Genomic DNA, 21,935 nt, shown 5'->3' on the forward strand with positions numbered 1-21,935 from the left:
ATGAAGAGAATGAGACACATAGCTGTGCACCATGGAGAGGACTCTCACCTAGTCACCCCTCTAAAGGGTGATCTAACCAAACCATGCAGGTTTGTAAAAATCTTTTGAAACAACAGGTTCACTTTAAATTTGCTACTCTGCTTAATAGCAAAATATTTATGTAAAAAAGGGGGTATAGTCTGCAGGAGACAGGCTACATTGTAAGTCCATGGGGTTAGTGTCGTGCAGTAAGGTGAGGAGGGCAGCAAGCTGAGGAGAGAAGCACTCAGCTACGCACTTTTCCCAGATCTATCTACCGTAACGATCAGTGGGGGCCTAAACACCCAGAACTTGTCCAGTCAAAACTTTTGGAGTGTCTGTGTGACATGTCAAAGTTTTTTAAAATGACAGGGACACTTTAACAAAAATCAAAGCAACACATACAGATTGCAGATACCATTCAGTAAGGTATTTCTATTGTAGTACCACATGTTTTATCATTAATGTTATATAACCTGAATATTCTTCCCAGCCACTGTCTCAGGCCCCAAAGACATGACACTGTTGGACCCCTTACTTTTAGCTCCCTAACTGGGTTGCCCTAAAAAAAGTAAACCTGATGTTGGCCGGCTGACTCACTGACTGCTTCAATTGCATAGTGATAGAGCTTTTAAAAAAGCACAGCATTAAATTTAAATTTATAGTTACCTTTTTTTATTTTCATCAGAATATGACATTTTGTAAAATCCATAGTAAGAACTTGAAAAGTTTGAATGATATTCAATGGTAAGCAGGCATTCTGTTCCTTTCATCAATGTATCAGGCAAAACCATAGCAATCATCTCGAAAGATGGATATTCCAAAACAGCAAGGCTAAGAACGTTACCACCTGGTAAAGTGGCATTTGCTTGTATGTCTTGAAGACCTGAGCTATGAAGTACAATTGTCTTTGTGTCCCCAACAATACTGAGCCTAATATTAACTTTGCCAGAAAACTCCATTGTGGTAAGATTGGGATAAAGAGTAATGTCATATGCCAATGGTTTAATGTAGCTTGGAAGTCTACTTTTAGTCCATGGGAAGAGTTCTCCGTTCATAGCAATAGGGTATATCATCTTCATTGGATGAGTTTTCTTATGGCAGCCTTCTTTGGTAAATGTACACTTTGGAAGCAAATAAATGACTGTAACTATAGAAACTAAAATCACAACAAGTACCACGCTCACAATCACAGTTCTTGCCGATGGAACTGGACAAAGTCCCTCCTGAACCTGTCTATAGTTCCCTGCATTGTTTCGAAGACCTGAACTTCTGTTCATGAATGACATGCCCAAAAGTTTTGCCGAAGATTCATAATCTTCTTCATCATCATCCATCTCGTGTTCTCCTAAGCCACGCACCAGCAGGCGAGAGCTTCGTGGTTCATATTCGACTTCTTCAGACTCCAGGGGATTTAAGTTAGGTTCCTTAGCAAGGTCAACCACATCCGGTTCTTCCTCAAACATACTGTTCTCTATCATATTTCTAGGCAACTGAGCCTGATCTATAAGAAGAAACAGAAACTAATGAATCATTTTTATATATATATATTTTTTTTAAATAAAAGTATTTCCTAATTCTATTAAAAGAAAACTCCTTTACAATTTGATCAGAAGTTTTTGAAATTTAACACAGTTTCACAGTATTAATATAGTTATTAAAGGGGTTCTCCACCTCTAGACATCTTGTCCCCTATCCAAGAATAGGGAATAAGATGTCTGATCATGGGTGTCCCTGGGATCCCCCGCAATCGCCGTGCAGCACCCGGGAGTATGTTTAAAATGCTTGATTGTGACATCACGCCATGCCCCATCCATTCATGTCTAAAGGAGGGAGCGTGGTGGCCCCTCCCATAGACATTAATGGAGGGGGAGGCGTGACGTCACAAGGGGGCGTGACATCACAACCCCAGTTGCGGGAACCCAGCCTTCTAAACATACTGTATAGAACTCTGGATGCTGCACAGAGATCGCGGGGGGTCCCAGCGGTGTGACCCCTGCGATCAGACATTTATCCTTTGGATGTCTAGGGGCGGAGTAACCCATTTTAGGGGATTTATTGGATTAGAAAAGCAGCTTTCTTCTAGAATCAGCATCACTTTTGTTTATGGCTGTGGTTGGCTACGGCCCTTTGGTTAAACCAAGGCCAAGATGAAAAACCTGGCCACAAACCCAAAATCTGACACTTCTTAAAGGGGTAGTCCAGTGGTGAAAAATTTATAAGTTTGAGATCGCGGGGGGTCCGACCGCTGGGGCCCCCCGCGATCTCTCTGTACGGGGCCCCGGCTCTCCGCCGAGATAGCGGGTGTCGACCCCCGCACGAGGCGGCGGCCGACACGCCCCCTCAATACATCTCAATGGCAGAGCCGGAGATTGCCGAAGGCAGCGCTTCGGCTCTGCCATAGAGTTGTATGGAGGGGGCGTGTCGGCCACCGATTCATGCGGAGGTCGACACGCCCCCTTCCCGCGGGCTGTCGGGGCTCCGTACAGGAGATCGCGGGGGGCCCCAGGGGTCGGACCCCCCACGATCTGCAACTTATCCCCTATCCTTAAGATAGGGGAGAAGTTGTAAACCACTGAGTCACCACTGGACTACTCCTTTAAGGATGCACAAGTAGTATCCTGCACAGGTTTTATGCTGTAGAGGTCAATGTAAACTAACTGGCTGATCACAGCATCAAATCTGCAGCTTCAAATCCTGCACAACAATCTTTAAGTAACAGTAACATCGACAGATTGCTAGCCATCAAGTATTTCTCTTATGTCACACAGAAGTGTACATTCTGTACAGCCATCAATAAATGAAAGGAAACAAACTATTTACGTCATCTGTTGGTCCGAGGATGATTTAGAGTCCAGTGTGAACAGATAGACAGAGACAGCTGCTCCGGCTTTAAAATGGATGTTAATGTGGAAACGTTAGTATTGCAATAATTCTACACCATCGAAAGCTCTGGACTAAGAAGAACCAATGTTAAAATCAAAACAAAACATGGCCAAACTTTCTTTTAATCTAGTAATGTTAGTGTACACATTGAGAAATAAATATGGATGTATTTTCAATGTTGGAATTATGTTCTTTTTTTAACTTACAACCACTCTGACCAGAGTTTTAAAAGAGTTTTGCTCGGACAACTCCTTTATTAGAACACATTATTAGATTAAAAAAAAAAAAAAAAAACTTTTACAGCTGTTTTTTATTGTTTCAATATTACGGAGTGTGAACATAGCGTTAAAGGGGTACTCCGCCCCAGGCATCTTATCCCCTATCCAAAGGATAGGGAATAAGATGTCAGATCGCCGGGGTCCCGCTGCTGGGGACCCCGGGGATCGCCGCTGCGGCACCCCGCCATCATTACAGCACAGAGCGAATTTGCTCTGTGCGTAATGACGGGCGATACAGGGGCCGGAGCAGCGTTACTTTACGGCTCCGCCCCTCATGACATCACGGCCCGTCCCCTTAATGCAAGTCTATGGCCCCTCTCATAGACTTGTATTGACGGGGGCGAGCCGTGACGTGACGTCACGAGGGGTGGAGCCGTGACATAACGATGCTCCGGCCCCTGTATTGCCCGTCATTACGTGCAGAGCGATCTCTCTCTGCTCAGTAATGATAGCGGGGTGCTGCAGCAGCGATCCCCGGGGTCCCCAGCAGCGGGACCCCGGCGATCTGACATCTTTTCCCCTATCCTTTGGAAAGGGGATAAGATGTCTAGGGGCGGAGTACCCCTTTAAGTATAAGGCTCCTTTCACACTATGAGCATTCATCCGTTATTAAACATCCACTTTCTGTGTAAAAACAGACATATAATAACGGATGAAATAATGGGTGCTAACAGCTGAATAAAATCTGTCAAAATAACAGGCATATTCATCCATTAAGACCCATTATAAACATCTGTCATGGCCATTTTTACACCTCTGCCTACAGACTCCCACAGCCGGGACTACTACTCCCATCATGGAACAGACATGTTCCATCTGGAGGGCCATTGTTCTGACTCTATGGGGGCTTTGTAAACACACACAATCCCAATGGCGCTCCTTCTCTTCTGAGCATTGTAGTTCGCCCGCCAAGCACTTTACATCCACATATGGGGTATGCTCTTACTCAGAAAAAATGGGGTTACAAATTTTGAGGTTTTTTTTCCCTATGTTTCCTTGTGAAAATGAAAAATTTTGGGTAACACCAGCATTTTTGTGAAAATTTTTTTTTTTTTCATTTTTCCATCCAAATTCGTCAAACAACTGTGGGGTGTTAAGGCTCACTATACCCCTTGTTACTTTCCGTGAGGGGTGTAGTTTCCAAAATGGGATCACATGTGGGTAATCAGCCACCCCTGTGCACATCACCAATGTAGGCCTCAAATGTACATAGTGCGCTCTCACTCTTGAGCCTTGTTGTGCGCCCGCAGAGCATTTTACGGCCACATATGGGGTATTTCTGTACTCAGGAGAAATTGCGTTACAAATTTTGGGGGGCTTTTTTTCCTTTTAACACTTGTGAAAATAAAAAGTAAAGGACAACACCAGCATGTTCGTGTAAAATTTTAATTTTTTTTACACTGACAGGCTGGTGTAGCCCCCAACTTTTCCTTTTCATAAGGGGTTAAAGAAAAAACAGCCCCCCAAAATTTGTAACGCAATTTCTCCCGATTACGGAGATACCCCATATGTGGCCCTAAACTGTTTCCTTGAAATACGACAGGGCTCTGAAGTGAGTGCATCATGCGCATTTCAGGACTAAATTAGGGATTGCATTGGGGTGGACATAGGGGTATTCTATGCCAGTGATTCCCAAACAGGGTGTCTCCAGCTGTTGCTAAACTCCCAGCATGCCTGGACAGTCAGTGGATGTCCGGAAATGCTGGGAGTTGTTGTTTTGCAACAGCTGGAGGCTCCGTTTTGGAAACACTGCCGTACAATACGTTTTTCATCTTTATTGGGGGGGGGGCGGGGGGCAGTGTAAGGGGGTGTATATGTAGTGTTTTACTCTTTATTAGGTGTTCGTGTAGTGTAGTGTTTTTAAGGTACATTCGCACTGGCGGGTTACGGTGAGTTTCCCGTTAGGAATTTGCGCTGCAGCGAAATATTTGCCGCAGCTCATACTTGAAGCAGGAAACTTGCTGTAAACCCGCCCGTGTGAATGTACCTTGTACGTTCACATGGGGGGGGGCAAACCTCCAGCTGTTTCAAAACTACAACTCCCAGCATGTACTGACAGACCATGCATGCTGGGAGTTGTAGTTTTGCAACAGCTGGAGGCACACTGGTTGGAAAACCTTCAGTTAGGTTCTGTTACCTAACTCAGTATTTTCCAACCAGTGTGCTTATAGCTGTTGCAAAACTACAACTCCCAGCATGTACTGATCGCCGAAGGGCATGCTGGGAGATCTAGTTATGCAACAGCTGGAGGGATCGCAACTACAACTCCCAGCATGCCGAGACAGCTGTTTCGGCATGCTGGGATTTGCAGTTTTGCAACATCTGGAGGGCTATAGATAGAGACCACTGCACTGTGATCTCCAAACTGTGGACCTCCATATGTTGCAAAACTACAAAATTCCAGCATGCACAGACAGCAAACAGCTATGTGGGCATGCTGGGAGTTGTAGTTTTGCAAGATCTAGAGTGCTACAGTATAGAGATCACTGTGCAGTGGTCTCTAAACTGTAGACGTCCAGCTGTTGCAAAACTGCATCTCCCACCATGCCCAGCAGCTGTCTGGGCATGCTGGGAGTTGTAGTTTTGCAACATCTGGAGGGCTACAGTCTCAGACTGTAGCCCTCTAGATGTTGCTAGGCAACTTACCGGCTTCCGTCGGATCCAGGGAGCCGTCCTTTTCTGCCGCACGACATCGCCGCCCGCGCCGATCACTGCCGCCGATCCGGTCCCGCAGCTTCCACCGACGGGTAAGTGGATCTTCGGCGTTCGGTCCCCGTCATTTCCCCGTCCTGCCCCGCCTATTGTGGGTGGGCAGAACGGGGAAAATGAAAGTAAACCCCCCCGCCCCCGATCTGCTATTGGTGATCGCGTCTAGACCACCAATAGCAGAGATAGGAGGGGTGGCACCTCTGCCACCTCACTCCTATCGCTACAGGGGGATCGTGGGTGTCTTAGACAACCGCGATCCCCCTTATATTCCGGGTCACCGGGTCACCATAGACCCGAAATCGGCGCAAATCGCAAGTGTGAATTCACTTGCGATTTGCGCCGATTGCCGACATGGGGGGGGGGTCTGATGACCCCCCTGGGCATTTGCACGGGGTGTCTGCTGATCGATATCAGCAGTCACCCCGGCCCGGTCCCCGCCCGGCGGGGACCGAAATTCCCACGGGCGTACAGGTACGCGCTGGGTCCTTAAGACCCAGGTACAGAAGGCGTATCCATACGCCCTAGGTCCTGTACGGGTTAATCAGCACACACACTTTCTCCAAAACTATAAGTGTCACTTTTTTTTTTCAGAGCTATAACTATCCTAAATGGTTGAAAACTTTGCCTTAAAGGGGTACTCTGCTGAAAACATCTTATCCCCTATCCAGCAGAGGGACCTTCCGCGATCTCTGCTACAGCACTCCTGTCATTAGGTGCATGGAGCAAACTCCGCTCCATGCTCGATGACTGGAGAACACGGCCGCCACGCCCTTCCATTCATGTTTATGAGAGGAGGCATGAATGGAGGGGGTGTGGCATGATGTCACAAGCGCGGAAGCTCCAAGCTTCCATGTTCCGGATGCCGCCACTGCCGGCCCGCAGATTGCGGGGGTCCTCAGAGGTGGAATCGGCACGATAAGACATTATCTCCTATCCATTGTATAAGGGATCAAATGTTTTCAGAGAAGTACTGCCTATATCTGTGACTAAGGAAAGTTTGCATTAGTAATAGAGAATTTTTGGATCAATCAAAAATACTGAATGAAGGATAAAGGTTATCTTCAACCTACTCTTTCAGATGCTTTAACCCCTTAAGGACACAGGGCATACCTGTATACCCGTGGGAATTCCGTTCCCCGCCGCTCGCTGGGCGGGGACCGGACTGGGATGCCTGCTGAAATTGTTCAGCAGGCATCCCATGCTAACGCCTGGGGGGGTCAGTTCAGACCGGCGATCTGCAGCGATTTCGGGTCATACAGGTCTCCGGTGACTCGGAAAATAAGGGGGATCGGGGCTGTCCCCTGAAGGTATAGGAGTGAGGTGGCAGGGGTGCCACCCCTCCTAACCCTGCTATTGGTCAATAGCAGATCGGGGGTAGGGGGGGGGGTTAAAGTTCGCTTCCCCCGCTATGCCCACCCATGGTAGTCTGGGCAGAGCGGGGGAACTGTGCTAGGAGCGGCAGCGGAGGTCCCCTACCTATAGTGGGTGGCGATCGGTGGCGGGCAGCTCCTCTGCGTTCGGCGGCGATCCTGCAACTGACCCGGCAATGTAGGCAACAATTGGAGGGCCACAGTTTGGAGACAATTATAGAGTGGTCTCTAATCTGTAAACCTCCAGATGTTGCAAAACTACAACTCCCAGCATGCCCAGACAGCCGTTTGCTGTTTGGGCACGCTGGGATTTTTAGTTTTGCAAGATTTAGAGGGGTACAGTTTGGAGATCACTGTGCAGTGGTCTCTTAAGTGTGGCCCTCTAGATCTTGCAAAACTACAGCTCCCAGCATGCTCACACAGCAGTTTGCACAGTGAGCATTTACGCCCCACAGGTGTCTGACAGATTTTTGGAACAGTGGTCCGTGGAAATGAAAAATTGTATTTTTCATTTGCACAGCCCACTGTTCCAAAGATCTGTCAAACGCCAGTGGGGTGTAAATGCTCACTGCACCCCTTATAAAATTCTGTGAGGGGTGTAGTTTCCAAAATGGGGTCACGTGGGAGGGGGCTTTGTAAACGCACATGGCCCCCAACTTCTATTCCAACCAAATTCTCTCTCCAAAAGCTTAATGGCACTCATTCTCCTTTGAGCATTGTAGTGCGCCAGAAAAGCACTTTACACCCACATATGGGGTATTTCCATACTTGGTGTTACAAATTTTGGGGGGCATTTTCTCCTATTACCCCTTGAAAAATGTAAAATTTGGGGAAAAACCTGCATTTTATTGAAAAAATAATTTAATTTACACATTCAACTTTAACGAAAAGTCGTCAAACATCTGTGAGGTGTAAAGGCTCACTATACCCCTTGTTACGTACCTTGAGGGATGTAGTTTCCAAAATAGTTTGCCAAGTGTTTTTTAAAAAATTTTTTTTTGATGTTCTGGCACCATAGGGGCTTTCTAAATGTGACAAGCCCCCCAAAAACCATTTCAGCTAAATTCACTCTCCAAAATCCTATTGTCGCTACCTTCCCTTCTGAGCCCTCTACTGCAACCGCAGAACACTTTACATCCCCATATGAGGTATCTCCTTACTTTTTTTTTTTTTCGGGGGGGGGGGGGGGGGGGGATTTCTCCCCTTTTACCCCTTGTAAAAATGCAAAAAATTGCTCTACAACAGCATGCGAGTGTGAAAAATTATTAAGATTTTGAAATTTCTCCTTCACCTTGCTACTATTCCTGTGGAACACCTAAAGGGTTAAACTTTCTGGATGTAATTTTTAATACTTTGTGGGGTGCATTTTCTATAATGGGGTCATTTATGGCGATTTCTAGAAAGGCCCCTCAAATCCACTTCAAACTTAACTGGTCCCTGAAAAATTCAGATTTTAAATTTTTCGTAAAAATTTTGAAAATTGCTGCTATACTGTGAAGCCCTCTAATGTCTTCAAAAAGTAAAAACATGTCAACTTTATGATGCCAACAGTGCAAACATAAAGTAGACATATTGAGGGAGATTTATCAAAGTTGTCTATGTCCCGCATCAATATAAACCAAACTACAGAGGCTTAGGCCGGTCTATTGTGCGCCTAATTTTTCAAAAGTCACACGGCTCTTGATAAATTCTGCTCACGGACTTCGGGATCTATGCATTAGACTATATTTAAACCTGCTCCAGCATGGACTGACATTTCGGCGTAGTTTCAGCCGATGCGACTTGTCGCTGAAAAGTTGCTTTTGATAAATTCAGCACCAATGCATTTTTCCATCTAAAATAGACTAGAATGCATCATGTTCTAAAGATCCTCTAAAGCAAAAGTTGCAGAAAAGTCGCACATATTTAGACTGCTACTTTCTGTGTGACAAATTTAGAGAGGAAAAACCAGTCTAAATCCTTTGATAAATATCCCCCATTGTATTTGTGAATAAATATATAATTTATTTGGAATGTCAATTTTCCTTACAAGCAGAGAGTTTCAAAATTAGAAAAATGCTAAATTTTCTAAATTTTCATGAAATTTGGGGATTTTTCACCAAAAAAGGATGCAAGTAACATCGAAAATATACCACTATGTTAAAGTAGAATGTGTCAGGAAAAGAAAACTCTCTCTGAATAAGAATAAACGGTGAAAGCATCCCAGAGTTATTGATGCATAAAGTGACAGTTGTCAGAATTGCAAAAAAGGACTCAGGGTGTACCTGTATGCCCCGAGTCCGCTCCCTTTCTGTCATAGCAGGTCGGGCCCAGCCTCTAACAACAGCCAGGACCCGTGGCTAATAGCGCGCGGCCCTGATCGCGGTGCCGCGCGCTATTAACCCTTTAGACGCGGTTTTCAAAGTTGATCGCCGCGTCTAAAGTGAAAGTAAAGTAGTCCCAGCTAGCTCAGTCAGCTGTTCGGGACCGCTGTGGCGAAATTGTGGCGTCCCAAACAGCTCAAACAAACAAGGAGGGTCCCTACCTGCTTCCTGCATGTCTGATCGCCGAATGACTGCTCAGTGCCTGAGATCCAGGCATGAGCAGTCAGGCGGTAGAATCATTCATCAATGGTTTCCTATGAGAAACCATTGATCAATGTAAAAGATCAGTGTGTGCAGTGTTATAGCCCCCTATGGGAGCTATAACATTGCAAAAAAAAAAAAGTTAAAAAAAGATCATTTAACCCCTTCCCTAATAAAAGTTTGAATCATCCCCCTTTTCCCATTTAAAAAAAAAAACTATGTAAATAAAAGTAAACATATGTGGTATCATCGCGTGCGGAAATGTCTGAATTATAAAAATATATTGTTAACTAAACCACACAGTCAATGGCTTGCGCGCAACAAAAATTCCAATGTCCAAAATAGTGTATTTTTGTTAACTTTTCATACCATGAAAAAAAACGAATAAAAAGCGATCAAAAAGTTCGATCAATACAAAAATGGTACAGCTAAAAACTTCAGATCACGGCAAAAAAATGAGCCCTCATATCGCCCCGTACACAGAAAAATAAAAAAAAGTTATAGGGGTCAGAAATGACAATTTTAAAACGTATACATTTTCCTGCATGTAGTTATGATTTTTCCAGAAGTACGACAAAATCAAACCTATATAAAAAGGGTATAATTTTAATCGTATGGACCTACAGAATAAAGAAAAGGTGTCATTTTACCGAAAAATGGACTTCGTAGAAACTGAAGCCCCCAAAATTTACAAAATGGAATTTTTTCTTCAATTTTGTCGCACAATTGTTTATTTTTTTCCATTTCGCCGCAGATTTTTGGGTAAAATGACTGATTTCTTTACAAAGTAGAATTGGTGGCGCAAAAAATAAGCCATCATATGGATTTTTAGGTGAAAAATTTAAAGAATTAAGATTTTTTAAAGGTAAGCAGGAAAAACGAAAGTGCAAAAACAGAAAAACCCTGAATCCTTAAGGGGGTTAAAGGTGTATTCCATAAAATTTTTATTTTTATTTTACTATACTACAGGGGCTGTAAAGTTACTGTAGTTCATAATATAGTGTCTGTACCTGTGTGTGACGGTTTTCTCACAATTCTTCTGTGATTTTTCACCCCAATATTTCTCTTTAACAGCATACAAAATGACTGTTGTCTCAGATTTTTCCCAGGTTTAAATGCAGCCGAGACCTGACTCACTAGTCAGCTAATGACAGGGAGCCTGTCTGCTTCAATGGGTGGAGGGATCGCTTGGTGGGAGAGAGATCAATCTGCAACTAATTCAACAGCTGTAGGCACCCTGATTGAAAACCACAGGTCTTTTGAATGGATGCAGCTCATTTATGTTTCAATGGGTGGGGTGGCTGATGTGTGGGAGGGAGGAAAATGGAATTCTGGGATTTGTATGCAAAGAAGGAAATTCTAACAGGAAATACCAGTTCATAAAAAGCTAGCCACAGTATTATGGTAATCTCACACCATTTAGCCCCAAGACAAGTGCAGATCCTCCCTAAGCATGTCCATTACTGTCTGCCAGGGAAGTATTAAAATCACCTTATGGGAGGGCACATGCGCGCAGCTCACGCGAGAGGACGCATGTAGTGTGAGCTCCGTGCTGACCGCGACTTTACAGCCTCTCTAAGCGCCCATATCGGGCTCCTCTGAGTTAGAACTTACCCTGCCGGGTGGGGGAATATGCCGCAATCCCAGAAGGGCACAAAAAGGCAGAATTCGCAACGGCTCTCGCAGTCTATACCTGATATCTTCAGGACAAGCCGACGCTCCAAGATGGCGGAGCCTCGCTGTAGCTCTCCAGCGGAGCTCTCAGAGGAGGAGTCGCAAGGCCCTACAGACCTGTCGCCTAACTCGATGTTCCGGAACATAAAGCTCCTCTTTCAAACTGAATTGTCTAAGACGGTGGCAGACCTGTCCTCCCAGCTGAAAGACTTGGGGCAGAGAGTAGCTGACTCTGAGGCGCAGATTGACGACCTGGCCGACGCCATTGAAACTGATCGCCATGACCTGGAGGATCACACTGCGCAACTACAGGCCCTCGAGCTGAAACTTGAGGACTTGGAGCACCGTTCACGCCGCGCTAACTTACGGATCCGAGGTCTCCCGGAGGAGGTGACTGACTTTTCTAAGGCGATCTCTTCCCTCTTCTACGCATTGGCCCCGCAGCTGGAACCGGAACTATTGCGCTTCGACCGCATACATAGAGCCCTGACCAGGCCCAAGAACCCCGACTATCCGAGGGACATAATACTTAAACTACATTATCCTGAGGTGAGAGACACCATCCTGCAGGCGGCCAGAAACATCCCAGCGTTACCTGGGGTCCCTCCATCTGTGCGCATTTTTTCGGATCTGGCCCCCTCCACCCTAGCTAGGCGCAGGGAATTCCACCCCATTACCCTTACATTGCAAAAAGAAGGCATACGATACCGGTGGGGGTTCCCATTTTCCTTAATATTTCAGGCTAGTGGTCGCACGCACAATGTCCATACTGTGCTGGAAGCCAAAGAAATTCTTTCACATGCCCGCATAACTTTGGTGGATACTCCACCTCTACCTCAAAGACCTGGACGGGTGCACAGAGAATGGTCTACTGTGGGGAGAGAGAAACGTAGAGAGAGAGAACCTTTGCGAGAGGACCCTGCTACTTGATTGTCATGGATTCTCAATTTTTTATACAGTTGTTTGCTGAATGGACGCTAAGCTGTTGCCTCTCTACAGTTTGTGAGCCGGGACTTTTGTTCTCCTTCTACGCCCCCCATCCCTGCTGTTATTGATTTCTACTATTTTTCCATGGCGAGGCTAGATCGTGGTTCAGACTACTGCACCCCATCATCCCTTCGTGGGACATAGGAAGAATGCTGGGCGACTTGATAAGGCCGTTCGCCTTTCCTGTGATTTGGACGTTTTTTTGTTTTCCTTTATTCTTTTATGTTTGTTTGTTTTTTGTTTTCTGTTCCTATAGGTACGATGCAATTCTGTTTTTTGGCGGCAAGCAGCTGCAATTGGTGCTGATGGCTGGTCTCCCTATCCATCTCTGGGTACTGATTATTGGGTTTGGAATGTATGATGGCATGTCTCCTCTGGTTTGGTGTTATGGCTAAGGTTCTCTCACATAACGTGCGGGGCTTCAACGCCCGAGGTAAACGTAGTAAGGCCTTTATTGATTACGTAAAATTACATCCTGACATATTATGTATCCAGGAAACCCATTTTACGCTCACCTCTAAACCGTCACACCTACACAGATTGTATTCTAGACATCATTGTTCGTCTTTCACGACTAAATGTCTTTCGTCTTTCACGACCTTGTTTCATAACTCTTTCCCCTTCACGGTACGGAGGGAGTTGGTGGATGGTGAGGGAAGATACCTGATACTGTTGGGTACATTGTATGACAAATCCTTATGTATTGTTAACTCTTACGCTCCAACGGACTCCCCTCTTGGTTTTTTTTCCCGATTTTGTTCACTTCTTGAGACACTGTTGTACGATATACTGATTTGGGCCGGAGATTTTAACATGATAGTTAATGGCAAACTAGATAGATCTAATTTAGCCCCTTTTCGTAGGTCGGGGTCTGGGTAGTTGGAGAGAACATAACAGGGTATCTAGGGGTTACTCATATTACTCGCCTGCACATGGTCACTATACCAGGATAGACTGGATATTGGTCCTTACCCGCATGTTACCTCAGATGTTGTATGCACGTCATGTTCCCTCGGTGTGGTCAGTTCATGATATGGTGTTAGCTGCTTTTAACTTGATGCCTTCCTTTACATATCCGTTTAGATGGCACTTGAATGAAGCATTGCTGACCATGCCGAGGGTATACCAACAACTAGATACTGACCTGAAACCTTTTTTTGATACCAACACAATCCCAGAGTCTTCCCCAGTATGGGTGTGGTTAACCCATAAATCATATATGAGAGGCCGTATCATATCCCCAGCTAGTGGACTGATTCGAGACCGAACTGCTACCCAAATAGCTTTGGAATGTAGATTACAGAGACTGACGTATGCTCATCAACAGGACCCATCTCTTTACCTTTCTCATTCCATTAAGGAGACCCGCTTGCAGATGGATGCACTTCTATCTACCAGGGTTGAGAAAGCTGTCCGTTGGACAAAAGCGACCTATTACAGGTTAGCTAACAAACCAGACAAATTACTGGCGGCAATGCTCAAAAAAACCTCCTCTTTTAATAGAGTACATAGCTTGCAGCTCCGACCGGGTCTCCTATCTTCTCACCCCGATAAGATTTACACAGCCTTCCATACCTATTACTCTAATCTATATGCAACGCCCTCTTCTTCCCCCGCTCTTTCCTCCTCCCTTACTGACTTCTTCTCTTTAATTACTTTACCGTCGTTGACACCAGACGCCAGGGAGTCTTTAAACGCTCCTTTTACAGTAGAGGAAATAGCGGATGCCATTGCCCGATTGAAGTCTGGTAAGGCCCCTGGGCCTGATGGCCTGACGGCAGCATACTTCAAAAAATTTGCACCATTGATACTCCCTCATTTACTCACATTTTTCAATTCGCTTCGCATACAGACTACTATCCCATCTGAATTTCTAGATGCACTCATTACAGTTATCCCTAAACCGAACCGGGATAATTTAAATACTGCCAATTATCGCCCAATATCGTTGTTAAATGTTGATGCGAAGCTCCTGACATCTTTATTAGCAAAAAGATTAAATGCCCATATTCCTACCCTGGTACATCAAGACCATGTAGGATTTATCCCTGGCCGCCAAGCACCAGATAATGTTAGGAAAGTCATTGACCAAATACAGTGGGCGGGGACTACCACAACCCCTCTCATTGTAGTCGCCTTGGATATAGAGAAGGCTTTTGATTGTGTATCGTGGCCTTTTTTGTTCGCCACTTTACACAAGTTTGGCTTTGCTGGCCCATTTGTTTCTCTTCTACACCTTCTGTACTCCACTCCGACTGCATATCTAAAGTTGCCATCTACCTCTCCCCGTCCGATTTCTATAGGCTGGGGTACTCGTCAGGGCTGCCCCCTGTCCCCAGCCTTTTTTGCATTAATTATGGAATCACTGGCACAAATGATTAGAGATCATCCTGATATTTCGGGTACCACTATTGGATCTTCAGAATATAAAGTGAACTTGTTCGCTGACGATTTATTGCTAACCCTTACAAACCCCCTCATTTCCCTCCCCAATCTTTTTAAGGTGCTGGACTCCTTTGCTCTGCAGTCGGGGTTGAGGGTCAACGTTACTAAATCTGAAATTATGTATTGTAATATCTCGGAGTCCTTGCAACACACCATTGAAAGTACATTTCACTTTAAAAACACTAATGCAGGTTTGCCCTATTTGGGCGTGAAACTTACCCCATCCATTTCATCATTGTATAGCGCTAACTTTGTTCCTCTTTATAAATCTATTAGATCTGATCTGGCCAAGTGGAATTATCCTTACATTTCTTGGTTGGGTAGGGTGAACGTGATAAAAATGGTAGTTTTACCTAAGTTGTTGTATTTGTTTAGAACACTGCCTATACCTGTAGCAAAGCGTGATTTGCTTGCTTTGCAAAGGGACTCCTTTAATTATATTTGGTCGAACGAACGACCACGTATTTCCAGGCGAATCATGCACTATAATAGGAAGTCGGGTGGCTTGTCGGTGCCTGATTTTCTTAAGTACTATTATGCTGCACGATTGGCTCAGCTGGCGCTGGTGAATGCTCTGGATAGAGCACCTCGCTGGACGAGACTGGAGGACTCCTTGTTGTCCCCTTATTCCTATGCATCCTTGATGTGGACCTCGAGCCCTATAGCTACGCTGGTCCCTACGTCGGCACAGATTGCCCTTTACCCGTTGTCTCTCTGGCGTCTGGTTCGCTTCAAATTCCGCTTGCAATCCTTCGCTTCTCCTCTGACTCCTTTTCTTTGCAACCCTCTTTTTTTACCTGGTCTTACTCCCTCCCTTTTCCACTGGTGGATTGATAATAAACTACTACGACTCTATGACTTTTTTGACCATCATTTGATGTACACATTAACGTCTCTCAAACGAAGATATGACATGCCTGATGGTGAATCCTTTAGAGCCCACCAGATATTTTCCTATTATCGTACTGTTCTGGGTAACACGACAACACTACACCCTACTATGTATGAAGCTTTCATTCTCTATAGACCCATGGATGTCGGGCTCCTCTCCCTAGTGTATGCTCATATTAATGATCCCTCTCCTGATCAGAAACTGCCCTTCATGTTAGCGTGGGAAGCAGACCTGCATCACACCTCGTCTTTGCCTCAATGGAGGGAGGGTTGTGTGGTTTTGGGGAAGGGGAGTTGGCAAGTGTCATTGATGGAGACAGCGTTGAAGGTGCTGCACCGTGTATACATGGTTCCCTCGCGACTTCACTCGATTTACCCCGATGTTTCCCCACTATGTTTCCGTGGGTGTGGTCAAAGGGGGACCATGTATCGTATATGGTGGGGTTGTCCGGTGGTGGTGGGCCTTTGGATGACTATTAGATATTTTAGGCTCCCTTTTGGGTACTTATGTGTCACGTACCCCGGCTTTTTGCTTGCTTGGTACTAAGCCACGGAGAATGACCTTTGGTCACTTTCGTCTAGCTCAATTTATCTTGATGGCTACTAGAATTTATATAGCATCGCAATGGAAAAAACCCTCCTTAGACTTTGAGAAGGTAGTGGATAGAGTTAACCTCATTATGCTCAACGAAAAGTTATCTGCTATTAGAGATGATGCTGTGTCCTCCTTTGATCGTTTGTGGGAACCGTGGTTATCTTCAGCCCATTGTCCTAACGTCCGCTGCAGTTTCTCGCTTTATTGATCTCCGTGTTGAGGGGTGGGAGGGACTCTATTGTTTATTGTCGGGGATGACCAGCCGTCAAACACCTTATACTTTTTCCTGCCACTATGATTTTGTGCTGCTTATCATCGTGTTGTTACTGTCTAATGCATCACTTGTACCAATTGTTACTTTGTTTAAGGCTTAATTGGGCCGTTGGTTCCTTTTCATTATTTCAATGCTTTTCCTTACATGTTATCTGTAAGCCTATCAATAAAGCATCTTTGTTTGACTCTTAATATCACCTCATGGTGAATAACCCCTTTAAGGTGAAAATGGGCTGAGTCCCTAAGGGGTTAAAAGAAAAAGTGAAGAGCAAAAAAACACAGTGACCTAAGTATTCCAAAAAACTGCCCCAGAATATTAAAGATTGGAAAAATGGGGATTTTAGGAATTATTTTATTATTGATTCCAATACTAATAACGAGAGAGAAAATGAGATCAAACTAATTTTTGCCAAAAATTGGCCTTTAGGAGGTCCCTTATTTTACACAATTTATTGGCTTCCAGCTGATTTAAAATTTCATGCAAAAAGATAAATGCAATACACTTAAATGTAATAGGGAGAGATGCCTTTGTTGCCCGATCATCACTGGTAATTTTTTATTTTTTTTTGTTGAGATCAGACCCTGAAAACATTTCAAATAAAATGAGGCTATCATGTGCGATTGTCCCACATGAATAAACACTGCCGGAATATTAAGAACAGATAAATGCTGCACAGTGTGTCCCACACTCCAAAAATCCTGAGTCACTCAAATTAATGTCAATTAATTCAAATCAATGTAAAAAAAAAAAGTGTTAAAATGTAAGTAACAGAAGATTCAGTGCAACTGATCTAAGTGACTATTCTGCAGGAGGAGAGGGGCCACAACAGCTGTTGAACATTCACTTTTGGCATTACAAGTTGCTTGCTGAAGTCACTGGCCCAGATTTAGTAAACCTGTCTAATTCTTAGACCGTGTAAATTTAGATCTGGAAGTCTAGGAGTGCACCAGATTTATCATAGTGAATCAGGCACTTGAATAGATCTGGCACATCTTTTACACTTCCTAAAGATTAGAACAATTTTTTTTGGTACAATTTTTGGAGCAGAGTTAAAGGGGCACTCCAGGGAGCTGAATTTACCAGACATGTATAATAGGATAAAAGTGTCTGATAAGGTCAGTTCTCTGGAGTGTCCCTTTAGACACAGCCACACCTTTTTCTATTAAGTCACACCTCTTTGCCAAGCAAGGCAAACTAAAAGCATTGTAGTGATCTATAATACTTCCACTTTGGGTCATTGGATCTTTGGTAGTACAGGTGAATATAAGAAACTTTGTAATAGATCTAATTAGACAAAAATGGCTTTTTTGTCTGTTATCAAACTCCCCCTCTTGATAGACTGGCTGTCTCTTTGAAAAACACCATAGTTTTGTCCTCGTCTGCTCGGGGATCGCCTTATAGCTCTGTCAGGGATCATATTACAAGCAATTCAAGTCTATGGAGGAGGGAGATGGGATGGGGAAATGTCTGTGAACTTACAAAGGCTGCAAAAAAACAGAAAGAGACAATAGAGACAAGTCTGTAAGCAATAGGGAAGATATGTAACCTTAGAGACAATTACTCGATTTAAACCAGTGTTTCGCAGCCATTGCTCCTCCAGCTGTTGCAAAACTTTGGCTGTCTGGGCATACTGGGAGTACTAATTTTGCAACAGCTGGAGGCACAGTGGTTGGGAAATAATGGTTTAGACTGCTCACTGCTTCTTTATCATGCCTCCCAGTCAGACATAGAATTACAGGTTACCCTCCTTTGTACATGTAGTGTATAGGAACTACCATAGGCCACCCACCTAGAGATGAGCGAACTTACAGTAAATTCGATTGGTCACAAACATCTCGGCTCGGCAGTTGATTACTTTTCCTGCATAAATTAGTTCAGCTTTCAGGTGCTCCAGTGGGCTGGAAAAGGTGGATACAGTCCTAGGAAAGAGTCTCCTAGGACTGTATCCACCTTTTCCAGCCCACGGGAGCACCGGAAAGCTGAACTAATTAATGCAGGATAAGTCATCAATTGCCAAGCAGAGAAGTTCGTGACGAATCAAATTTACTGTAAGTTCGCTCATCTCTACACCCACCATCTCTGGGAGAACTGAAAATTATGGATGAAGCATGTAGAGCAGAAATCTGCTAAAATATGCTATATGCAAGTTATATAATGGCCAGAAATAGCGCTACAAATGTACACATACAGGGAAACTCACCCTGAAATAACAGGTACACATTAAGAGTTATATTATTGATCACTGGCATCAGCAGTGTTCCGTCTCAGCCAGTGGCTGAGCAGGATTGTGATGTAGCGCTGATATTTCCCTCTCTCCAGCATAGCCTCCGGTAAGTAAAGGCATTTGTTTTGGTTTTATTACACATTTTGGGCACATTGACTAAATAAAAAACAAAAGATTTTTTAATTGTGTCACAATCCCTTTAAGGGCTGGACCTGTAGGTACCTTACAAAAACAATGATTAAACCAAAATCCACAGCATTATCTTCTCTGCCAAGGTGAACAAGATATTTATACAACCTTATAATAACACTAATAAACAATGAGTTAGTTGTAAGAAACACTACTCACAGTCCTGCAGCAAGATAAAGAAAGAAAAATTAACAACTGTAAATAGGGAAAACACGTAGAAAACAAATGGTTACAAGATATCCCTGCATGATACAGAGGGATAGAGATGACCATACAAGACTTAGCTAGTACTAGTGATGCTGGAACTGTGCCTAGGAACATAAAATTCATGTCTGTGCTGGGGCCTGTCATTGCAATGACCTTCAGACATGGATTTAATGTCCTACAGTGTTTACTGGGGAAGTTGTAATAAGGAAACATTATGTTAGTGACATTACTGACAAAAAGACTCCAGCCTTATAGCCAACGCAGACTCTTATTACAGATCACCATCTACTATGTGCAGGTCTCATATTCAGCAGTCAAATCACAGTATCCCACTCACTTTATTATCAATGTAAACATTTTTGGTAAATGTATTAAAGATTAATAACAAAAATTTAGCATGGACATTAGTATTCAGACCCTTTCCTATTGCACTTAAAATTTAGCTCTGGCTCCTCCCATTTCTCTTGATCATCTTTGAGATGTTTCTACACCTTGATTGGAGTCATGTATTGAAGGGAAGAATAAGCTGCACTCACCACGTGACTTATTCTGTTATTATTATTAGGCTTTAATGCACCGCCACACCAGTGCTGCTACGTTGCTGATGTCACACCTTTTGTTTCACTGGTATTGCTCAGGACTTAACTGTTAGTAGTGCCAGTTCTACTTTCTACTTGATTGGAGTCACCTATGGTCAATTCAGGGTGAGCTCCCCTGCCTCCTCAATATGCAGTGCTATGCCTGCCCATCTGATGAATATTCAATTTCTTTACCCACACATCACTAGGACATGAGGAATAAGGAGCGAGCATAGCTGCATATTGAGGAGGCAGGGGAGCAAGGCAAGCCAGCTATCTGTCTTCATTGCGCATAGCAATGCCGCCACTGGGAAGGATAATCTGCTGGACAAAATTAGGTTAGAAACCCCCCTTTTTAATGCTGTTCATTCGCACTATAATCCATTGTATTGGGTTTAGTGTGGGTGAACAGGATATCAGTTTCACTGAAATTGTACCAGTCAGATTCTACAAAAAAAAAAGTTACTCAGTACCTAATCCTGACCATGTACATCTAGTTTTTATGCCTCTATCACATATTTATTATTAAAAAAAAATCCCTCTTTTTATTAGTTCACAGTTATAGAAAACCTCTCAGGGGAAGGAAGTGTGTCTCTTCCTTGTGGTGGTGGGAGGTGATTGGTGTGTCTGCTCATGCAGCCTTGTCCATGAGTCATCTCTTGTCCATGACTCATGGACAAGCTGATGCTGCTGCCGGACTGGTTAGTGTCCCAGTAGGTATGGGGACCCCCTAGTGGTGGGATTTTCAGAGGACGTTTTCTTTAATAAATATAAAAAAAAAAATTAAACAATCATATTACAAAAGTTCTTTAAAATTGTTCATAAACAACATATAAAAAGTTTTTAAGGTCTGACAGTGCCCATTTAAAAACACAGAATAGCATAAAAGAACTCCCCTAATAGCCCGAAGCACACAGCCAAGACAACACAGGAGTGGCTTAGGGACAACTCTGTGAATGTCCTTTAGTGGCCCAACCTGAGAACTGACTTAAACCTAGTCAAACATTTTTGGGGAGACCTGAAAATGGCTTCCACCGATGGTTCCCATCCAACCTAACAGAGCCTGAGAAGATCTGCAGAGAAGAGTGGGAGAAAATAACCAAACCCAGGTGTGAAATCCATGCTGCATCATACTAAAGAAGACTGAAGGCTGCCAAATTCTCTATTGATTACAGCCTGACTACAACTTCCTCATAGCAAAGGGGGGAAAAATCTTTAAAATGTTGTATTAAATAGCTTCCTAACAACTATAATTACCATTCAGACTGATGAATCCAAATATAAGAATATAGGAAATTAGGTGGAAGCTGAGGATGTGGATATTGGTTTACAACAGGAAACACAAAAAGAAAAATCCAAGCACAAGGCAAGCTGTCAATTGTGCAGTGGTGTATGATTAGTGCCGCGGCCATAACAAATGTATTGTTCTGGGGGGGGGGGGAGCGGTCTGCACAGGGTGCCTCCAGCTGTTCCACCACTACAACTCCCAGCATGCCCTGATAGCCTATAGATGTCAGGGCAAGCTGGGAGTTGTAGTGGTGAAACAGCTGGAGGCACCCTGTGTAGATGAACTAAGGGCAGAAGTCACCCCCCCAGCAAGCATCAGTGACATCTGCCTACTGGGGAAGTCTGCCTGGTAGTGAGCACACTACCAGGCAGACAAATAGGCATTTTTTAAAGCAGGGAGGGGGTTAGGGAGAGATGGGCAATAGACAGGGACAGAAAAAATAAATAAATAAAAGGATGGTGGGAGCTACCCTTTAACTATGAGAGACAGAATGAGAAAAAAAAATCCATAAAAATCACATTGTCTGATTTAAAAATTATTTTTTTTTTTGCAAATTATGTTGTAAAATAAGCATTTGATCAATAACAAAAGTTCTTCTCAACACTTTGTTATATACCCTTTGTTGGCAATGACAGAGGTCAAACGTTTTCTGTAAGTCATCACAAGGTTTTTACACACTGTTGCTGGTATTTTGGCCCCATCCTCCATGCAGATCTCCTCAAGAGCAGTGATGCTTTGGGGCTGCCGGTAGGCAACAC

General features: G+C 44.0%; 2 protein-coding genes across 4 annotated transcripts in view; one reads left to right on the forward strand and one right to left on the reverse strand.

Annotated features, from left to right (window-relative positions):
* The window catches only part of LNPEP (leucyl and cystinyl aminopeptidase), a 125,748-nt gene that overhangs the window by 73,099 nt on the left and 30,714 nt on the right, over positions 1 to 21,935 (reverse strand). For all 3 annotated transcript variants that reach the window (XM_056537562.1, XM_056537561.1, XM_056537563.1), the window contains exon 2: positions 688 to 1,522. In XM_056537562.1, the coding sequence (XP_056393537.1) occupies positions 688 to 1,522 (835 nt within the window). The remainder of the gene's footprint in view (positions 1 to 687; positions 1,523 to 21,935) is intronic.
* Positions 1 to 21,935, forward strand: part of ERAP1 (endoplasmic reticulum aminopeptidase 1) — a 145,886-nt gene that overhangs the window by 17,396 nt on the left and 106,555 nt on the right. The gene's annotated exons all lie outside the window — the stretch shown is intronic.

The sequence above is a fragment of the Hyla sarda genome, chromosome 1 (genome assembly GCF_029499605.1).
Source record: "Hyla sarda isolate aHylSar1 chromosome 1, aHylSar1.hap1, whole genome shotgun sequence".
In the NCBI taxonomy this organism is placed as follows: domain Eukaryota; kingdom Metazoa; phylum Chordata; class Amphibia; order Anura; family Hylidae; genus Hyla; species Hyla sarda.